Source organism: Saccostrea cucullata, unplaced genomic scaffold (genome assembly GCF_032062105.1).
Source record: "Saccostrea cucullata isolate Sc308-1 unplaced genomic scaffold, CSIRO_AGI_Scuc_v1 ctg16906, whole genome shotgun sequence".
NCBI classification, from domain to species: Eukaryota; Metazoa; Mollusca; class Bivalvia; order Ostreida; family Ostreidae; genus Saccostrea; species Saccostrea cuccullata.
In genome coordinates, this window is record NW_026940536.1 from 1 (window position 1) to 9380 (window position 9380).

At 34.4% G+C, this 9380-nt stretch overlaps 1 protein-coding gene across 2 annotated transcripts; it reads left to right on the forward strand.

Annotated features, from left to right (window-relative positions):
• Window positions 1-5518: 5518 nt before the first annotated feature.
• On the forward strand, window positions 5519-7321 carry LOC134255578 (uncharacterized). Of its 2 annotated transcripts, none has more exons than XM_062738111.1 (2): window positions 5519-5676; window positions 5759-7321. In XM_062738111.1, exon 2 carries the CDS (start codon window positions 5765-5767, stop codon window positions 7319-7321), a length of 1557 nt encoding a protein of 518 aa, XP_062594095.1. In that variant the 5' UTR covers window positions 5519-5676; window positions 5759-5764. The 2 variants fall into 2 exon arrangements, with proteins under 2 accessions (XP_062594095.1, XP_062594096.1); XM_062738112.1 differs by having other exon boundaries at window positions 5524-5653.
• The last annotated feature ends 2059 nt before the right edge of the window (window positions 7322-9380 follow it).

The following is a 9380-nucleotide window of genomic DNA, read 5'->3' on the forward strand; positions in this document are numbered from 1 at the left end:
GACATGGAGAGTACCTTTTAAAGGAGGGAGAAGCCTGTGTTTTTTCAACTAAAGAATCCTGGCTAATCTTTCAGTACTTTGCAATACCTCTTAATGCATTTTATGATTTCCAGTCATTTGTTTTTTATTACAGTGTAATATGGTAGATATGACATTTGATATGTTTAATTTATTTTTGTTTCCTGATTAAGCATGGCGCCTGCTTCGTGCAGTTGTTAAAACGTTTACACTAGAGTCGTGGAGTATAGAGATGATAATGTGTATATTAAACAGTAGATGCTGACACAAAAAGTTCCCTCATTGCTCATTGCCCTAAAGTGCCATGTATAGGTCAAGATATTTGCAGCCCTCCACTGGCATAATTATTTGAGTGAAACATTCTATAAAGGGACGTTAAAGAAACAAAAATGGTCAAGCATCTTATTTGTTGATTTGTTATGGATTTATTAAATACAGACAATGTTAATATCTTGGTTACATTTTCTCCAAAATACTGCAGTGAATAAGAAACAATTAAAACAGTTATCACTATTTTCTTGTTTGTTAAACCTCCTTAAAAACACTCATATTGCCGGGGGGGTGCAAATTTAGATGAGCAACAAATGATTTTTTTTTGTTTATACACGTAGCACTTTCGAAGGAGGTGCGAAACCGAACCTACTTGTATCTTCCAAATTACGTCTTCATGCCACGAGTGGGATTCTAAACCGCGACTGTTGAGCAACGCTCTATAACCACTGCGCCACGGCTATATCAGTACACATATTATAAAAAAGTAATTCTTCATTTAAAAATCAAACAGAACCAAATACAAATTGCAAAAAAATAATATGTTGCATTTAACTGTATTAAAAACTATAAAATATTCATATATGCTATATGTTAATTATTTATGAAATATGTACATATTAGATGGTTGTTACTTGAGAACATAATTTTCATGAAGGGATTCCTTGATTTTGATTTAACATAATTATGCCCCCGTAATCAATGATTCGGGGGTATATAGGTTTTGTCGTCTGTCTGTCTAGCTGTCTGTCTCTCTCTCTCTCTCTCTCTGTCCGCAAAAACTTTATCCTTGCCCATAACTTTTGATTTAGTGAAGCTATGACTTTCATATTTCACCTGTGCATTCCTTGTGACAAGACTTTTTTTTAGGATACCACCAAATTTGACCTTTTGACCTTGGAGTTTGTCCAACTTTTCCACAAAGTTCCAAGCTTTTACTTGGCCATAACTTTTGAAGGATACATACAGGGTGTTTCACAATATATGTCACACATCTAAATGAGCATAATCTGAATATCGAACATGATACCAAAAAATCCAAAGCACTATAGTTAAGCATATTGATCTAAAATTATTATGTTGCAAAATATCGGGAAAATTATAATAAACCATGAGGTAACTGATGATATAATCAGTGATGTCATAATTTCAGCTATTCTCAAAATTGCGTAAAACTTGCAGCAAAAATTTGTTGTAATTTTTTATTATAAGAACCGTTTGCGATATTTTAGATATTTTACAGGAGGCTATGATAAAAAAAAACTAGACCAGAAATTATTGTCTAGTTTTCTTCTATTAAGAATAATTAGAGGGTTTAAATTGAATTATAATGTAAAGATGAAAGACAGTTAAACCCTGCCTCCTCTTCACCCAATCCTACCCCATCCCCCAAAATATCGAGAAGAGATGAGAACAATATCAGAATGAAGTCAATCATTGAGAAAACTTAATGAAAGTCAGATCTGAGTTTAGGAAGATGTGTTGTAACAATGCCGGTAAGTGTATCGAAAGTATTTTGCAATCTTAAATTTGAGTTATGTATGTCTGCATACAAGTTTTCAACGTTTAAAGCCAAATGACATTCAGAGTCGGGGTAAAAGTTGGCAAGATTGACTGAAAGGAGAGTGAAAGAAGTGGACACCAATTAACACATACCGGTAGTTCTGAAACGAAATATTTATTAAAATGTTATTTTAAATAAATATAGATATGCACTTTTAGGGTTCTTAAAAGCCAGATATAAAACAAGAAAAGCTCAGAAATCTTCAAGTTGGGGAAGTTACAAAACAGTGATCATAAATTTATAAACGTTATTCTCTTAAGTTATTTAGGACAATGTTGGGAAAACACTTCGAGAATAACATTTTAGGATTTGTTGCCATAGTAACCGAGGTGGTGGATTTTGGATACTTCTGACAAAAAAAAATTAATTTTGAATATATGCCAATTAAAATGATATATAGAATGTGTGTGTAGCTTTTGTTGTTATTAATCTATCTGTCTTTAGATGTGTGACATATATTGTGAAACACCCTGTACTATGACTTTCATATTTCAGATATATATTCTTTGTGGCAAGAACTTTTATGGGATACCAAGAACTTTGACCTTTTGACCTTGGCGATTTCCGTATTAACTTATGAACAAACTTCAACCTTGGCCAAAATTTTTGAACGGAAAAGGCTAGGGCTTTCATACTTTCACACATGTTATCCTTTTAAGAAGACCTTTAATTGGATGCATGCTAAGAAACTTTGACTTTCGAGTTTGACCTACTTTAAAAAAAAACCAAAACTTTACCATATTTAAAGGGCTAGGGCTAAGGGTTTGATACTTGATACTTTGAATCCTTATGACAAGGCCTTTCATTGGATATTAAGAACTTTGACCGTTTGACCTTGGAGTTTGACCTACTTTTTAAAAACTTTAACCTTGGCCATAATTTTTGAGCAGTTAGGGCTAGGGCTTTCACTCTTAGCATAAGTAATACTTATGACAAGACCTTTCTTAAGAATCCAAGCACTTTGACCTTGACCCTGGAGTTTGACCTACCTTTCAAAAACCTATCCTTGGCCATAACCTTTGAACAGTTGGTGCAAGGGATTTCATATTTCACAATCGTATTTCTTGTGAGAAGACCCTACTTTGGGTACTGATATATTTGATTTGCATTTTAAAAAAGTTTATTCTTCGCTAAGTTGCTATACGGGGCATCTATGTTTCACAAACACATCTTGTATTCTATATTATATTATTTATAGATTATTTCTAACCATTTTTAGTCTCCCGCTTTCGCGAAGGTGAGGGGACATTAAATCAAATTCGTCTGACCTTCAGTCAGTCTGTCCGTCCGTCACAATAACTTTGCACATCACTTTTGATTTAGTGGAGCTATGACTTGCATATTTCACATGTGTATTTCTTGTGACAAGACCTTTCTTCGAGATCCACCAAATTTGATCTTTAGACCTTGAATTTTAACACTTTTACACAAAAATTCCAACTTTTAATTTGGCTTTTACTTTTGAACGGTAAACACAAGGACTTCTATTTTCCACATATGTATTTTTTGTGGCAACTTTCATTAGATACCAAGAACTTTGACCTGGACGATTTCCTTACTTATGAAAAAATTTAAACCTTGGCAATAACTTTTGAACGGTAAGGACTAAAGCTTTCATACTTCACATATGTAATCTTTGTAAGAAGAACTTTCATTGAATACCGAGAACTTTGACTCTTTGACCTTTGGGTATGACCTACTTTTAAAAACAAACCTTGAGCATAACTTCTGAATGGTAAGAGCTAGGAATTTCATACTTCACATATTTGATCCTTGTGACAAGACCTTTCGTTGAATATCATGAAATTGATCCTTTTACCTTGACCTTTGACCCACTTTTAAAATCTTTGACCTCGGCCATAACTTTTGAACGGTTAGGGCTTTGGTATGATTAAGAAGAAGTTTTAAGAAGAAGCTGACCTTATATGTGAAGTATGAAAGCCCTAGCTCTTACCGTTCAAAAGTTGTGGTCAAGTTTTTACATAAGAATGTAAATCTTTAAGGTCAAGGTCAAAAGGTCAGAATGTTTGATATCCAATGAAAAGACTTGTCACAAAAATACATATGTGAAATATAAAAGTCCTAGTATCTACCGTTCAAAAGTTGTAACCAAAGTTAAAGTTTTTTTAAAAGTAGTTAAAACTCCAATGTCAAGGTCAAAGGGTAAAAATTGTTGGTATCCAATGAAAGGTCTTCTCAAAAAGATTACATATGTGAAGTACGAAAGCCCAAGCCCTCACCGTTCAAAAGTTATGGTCAAGGTTAAAGTTTTTTCATAAGTATGTAAATCTCCAAGGTCAAGGTCAAAAGGTCAAGGTTGTTGGTATCCAATGAAATGTCTTGCAAAAGAAATACATATGTGAAATATAAATATCCTAGTATCTACTGTTTAAAAGTTGTGACCAAGGTTAAAGTTTTTAAAAAGTAGTTAAAACTCCAAGGTCAAGGTCAAAGGGTAAAAGTTCTTGGTATCCAATAAAAGGTCTTCTCACAAGGATTACATATGTGAAGTACAAAAGCCTTAGTTCTTACCGTTCAAAACTTATGGTCAAGGTTAACGTTTTTTCATAAGTACATAAATCTCCAAGGTCAAGGTCAAAAGGTCAAGGTTGTTGGTATTTAATGAAAGGTCTTGCCACAAACAATACATTTGTGAAAAATGAAAGTCCTAGTACCTTCCATTCAAAAGTTGTGGCCAAAGTAAAAGTTTGAAATTTCTGTGTAAAAGTTGGTCAAACTCAAAGGTCAAGGTCAAAAGGTCAAATTTGGTGGTACCCAAAGAAAGGTCTTGTCACAAGAAATACACATGTGAAATATGGAAGTCATAGCTCTACTAAATCAAAAGTTATGGGCAAGGTTAAAGTTTTTGTTACGGACAGACAAATGAGATTTAATGTCCCCTCGCTTTCGCGAAAGCGGGGGACAATAAACATGATATTGTATTGATATAATTTCATGAATATAAAAGTTAATGTAAAGCTGAATTATTTATTTCCTAGATAGGTATTTTTTAAATTGACATCAGTTTCAGAGGCATTTTTCGATTAACTCTTGTTTTGTTTTTGTAATGTTAAATGGCTGTCGTGTTTCTCGCTCAGCAGCTTCCTTTTGTGGCTGAAGTCCCATATTGCGCAAAGGACTTATTGTGTCCTAAAAAGATAGTTCTCATCTGGATACTTCCTTTTTAAAATCCAATTAATTAGTATTGATTTTGCGATCCTTTATCTGTGAGGTTTTGTTAAACAAAGTTAATATTATAAAGATCTAAATAGATCACAAAGAAAAACTGATTTCATACCTGAGTTTTTCTCATGTGATTTTAACCCCAAAAATTATATAAATTTTGCCCACATTTTGATATTCATTATTTTTAATAGCAATTGTATTTTGAATAAGATTGCTGTTTTGTTAATATTTATTAAACAAAAAATATAAACATGGGAACCTGTAAAATCATGAAATAATACCGGAAATTTAAGAAATTATTAACTTCAAATCTATGTTTAAGTACCTTATATGTTCCGTGATAAATGAAGGAAGAAGTGTATATTTTTATTTCTATCTTACCTTATATATTCCGTGATAAATGAAGGAAGAAGTGTATATTTTTATTTCTATCTTTTAGGACATCATCTGACCAGGAAGTTATTCTTATGGAAACTTCCCTGTGCATGAATTTATTTAAGCCTTTTCATTTACCACACAAAGAGGCCATCATTTTATTTGAATGAATTTCATTATGACACTGAGACAGACTTCAGGATAATAGAAGTTCTTTTGTTTGCTAAACGGACAGGAACGGTACATTTATTTAGCAACCTAAGGTATGACAAATTATGACCGTTCAATTTTTTCAAAGCTTGACAGTAAATGATTTTTTAAGCATAAAAATTTTGTCTTTTACAGAAAACTATGAAAGTGCGTTCGTGGTTTTCAGCCGTTCTCAGAACGATTCTTATCCCGTTTTCAACTGCTGAAGCAGAAGTGAATTCCGAAGAAAACGAAAATGATGCGAACGAAGAGATATCTCCCACACTGACCTTTGCACATTTGGTATCTTGCCTCTGTGTGGTGCTTGGCATTTATTCCGGGAAACAGACGACGGACGATACCGCACGGTTTGTTGTGTGGGGATTGGTCATAGGCCTTGTCGGGTGCGGATTGTTGGCCTTGATTGTCTTAATATGTTCTAACTCGTTCGTGCAAAATCAACGTGACAAAGAAGTGCCAAAAGACTATTCTCTAAATTTAAGAGTTGTTTTTCTCTGGCTCTTTGGACTTGGTGTCATTTTGAAAAGCGCTGTCTACATCGCTATCAAAATAGAATGTTTTTCAATATTGTCTCAAGATTTTATAATGTATGTCAGTATCTTTAGTACAGTCCTTTTTATTTGTTTTATTGTTTTGCAAATGGGAACCATAACATATTACAGAAACTATCATTTCAGAAAGTCAACTCGAATTAATTTTGCAATCGTATTCCTTTCGCTGGCAAATTTTGCAGTGTGGTTGAATTCTGTTGTTAGCAATTTAAATGGAATTTATGCCACAAATCCCAATGAAACCACACACATGAAAATTTTCAAAAACGAATCAGAATGCTTCTTTAGTTCTAAAATCAACAAAGGGTTAGCACAAAAGCTCATCCCCTTCTTTTTGTTGCCAACTCAGGTGGAATTTTTCATCCTAGCATCAAGTTTTGTGCTGTCATTTTGGCATTCCTCGTCAGAGCAACGAACTGAAATTGATCTAGAAGAGACAGGAACAATTTCCGAGGAATCTCACGAACTTTTACCGCTCTTGCCTCGCAGTACTGAAAATCGGGCCAGTAACGTTGTTGTTATTATGATTTCCGTCATCCTAAATCTGCCTACGTTCCTGACTTGGCTTCTCCTTTCGTTCGTGTATACAGACAACAATATAGGACTTCGCAATGCATATGAAATCTGTAACTGTATCAACGCTATTGCGACCATCACAATTGTTTACATTGCGTTCGACCATTTATCGAAAACTTATTCCATGAGTAAATATCAGCGTTCTCTGACAACGAGTGAAATAATTCTTGTGTTCAGCTCGGCTGGAGTTGTCGCATATAGTACCTACGGGCTACTTTTCGCTTTGCAAGGAAATTTTGAGGAACATTCATCCGTCTTTTTACGAAACTTTATTGAGATAATAGAGACCTTTTTACAAACATCTCTTTTGATACAGTGTCAGCGCTACATATTATCTGAGCGAAGATCCTCACTTCTGTCTTCTCTGGCATTAATTTTGACGATAACAAACTTGATTAATTGGTTTCTCTACTCCATATATCAAAATATACCCGCAGAAGGACAGGAGAAAATTGTTGGTAATCGGCGGAATTGGGCATATGTTCAAACCATTCTTGTGCCATTGCTTATCTTCTATAGGTTTACATCTGCTATGAATTCGTACTCGCTCTACCATCAGATTAAACCTTGATTTTATATAATTGATGTAAATCTTTTTAGAAATAATTTCCGAATAAAAGATATGTAAATATATTAACGTTTATTTTAACTATAAGAACTATATGTACAGACACATGCCATATAAGTTATCAGCAAATATGGCGTAACAGCGTTTGTTTACGTTGTGTTACGAGATTGATTAATTGGAAAATAAACATAATAAAATGACATCACTGTGTTAAATATTTTGTCATTTCTCCCTTCACCTTGATTACTTTTCCTATACGCCTTGGTAAAGACCTGTAGAAGCCCCGTATCTCATCGTCATGGAAGATTATGCACCCCCAAATCATATCACTAACCTTTCGTTGAGCTGGGGTGCACATGCACTCGGAAGCCTTGCTTCCTTACGACGCCATATGGAAAACCTTGGCTTTCGTAATAAAAATTGACTTTATCCCATTGACCATTAATATTCCACCTGACTTTACCTCTTCAACAGTCTTTTTTTCATGTTAAATTCTCTCACTCTCTTCTTTTCAACATGTCTGTGATACCCTTGTCGATACAAATATCGCTGAGCTGTTCGTCGAGACACTTGTCTGGGTCTGTGTTGATTAAATATTTTGGTTAAATCATCCAAAGGGATTTGACGGTTTGTCCAAACCAGTCTCACTGAAGATCTTCATCCCTGCATGGGATCAAGAATCCGTGGTCTCCCGCTTCGATGTATGTTTTCAGTGCTGCCCTTCTTTTTTTAATCCTACTATAACATCGGAAACTGTTAAACTGTTCCACAACGAATGTTGAGTGTATCAACAATTTGCTGTAATATACATGCATGTATACCCCTCATTGACAAAATAATATTTTTCACATCAGAGATCAATCCTTTCCTTTTTCTGCCATTTTTGAAAGAATCTATTAAAAATAGTGCAGACGACAGTCTAGCTTTCGGTAATTACGCAACAAAGAACGTCAGGGAATTCCAAAATCCTAAAAAAAAGAACAACTATACCGTTTGATTGTCAAGATTGTTGTTTAACATCCCTCTCGAGAATTTTTCATTTATATGCATGTAGACGCCACCACCTGCCGCGCCGGCATCATTTTCATGCCAAGCTAAGATAAATGTCACTTTTTTTAAAATCATGAAAAGTATTGAATTTTTACAATAAATTTTTGATAAATTTTTTGTTGGATTTATTGGTTTATGTTAAGTCAAGTGGTGGAGTCTATTATTGAAAAGTCATTAACAAAATATGTTTCCCTCTAGCTAACCGATCAAAACGAGAAATGGGAGGCACGGCGACATTATGTAAAAATGCTCCTGTGAAAGTCTCATTAAATTTTATTCAGTGAGATATCTGAAAAAGATATGATTACTACGGAGTGCTACGGAGATTCCTATTGTAGTTATATTATCGTATAGATAGAATGTTCTATCGTTAAAATGATATTGTTAGTTGAATTTTCGTTCATATTTGGATTCTATTTCAGGTTTAAAGGCATATGCAACCTCAAAAAGGTTTGTTACAATTCATTTGGAAGTTATTTTTGGTGTAAATTCATTTGTATTCTTCAAAATCGTGTCGGAGCGATGCTCCAATATTTTGTTACATTATGAGTATATGGGAGGTATTCTAACTGTGGTGAGGGCTTGTTCCGAGACAGATTATTCTTACTCTACATTGTATTATCGTAGACTGATTGACTGTATGTATTTTTTTTCGTATAATTGAATTTTAACGCATATAGAAAGGTTAACATATACCGATGAAGAGCTTCAAAAAGCCTTCACCCGGAACTACAGGCCATTGAGCAGTTATGTTTTTTTTTGTCTTTCCAATGCCTGTCGTGACGCGGAACCTCGGTGTTTACGTCTTTATGCCGAGTGCTTGGCGAAGGAACAGTTGCTACCTATTTATTTCAGCTAGCTTAGCTAGGCTAGCTGCAACCTTAATTAGTTATAAATGATTGGGATTTTCATGTCCCCCTACGAAGAAAGGAGGGGATATTGCTTTCTGCTCTCTGTCCGTAGGTCCACCATCAGTTTCCGTTCATATTCTTCATAACCGTTGCACACACTG

Bases quoted from the DNA above. Each gene is read 5' to 3' on its own strand.
- LOC134255578 (XM_062738111.1), top strand. From the start codon at position 5,765: ATGAAAGTGCGTTCGTGGTTTTCAGCCGTTCTCAGAACGATTCTTATC.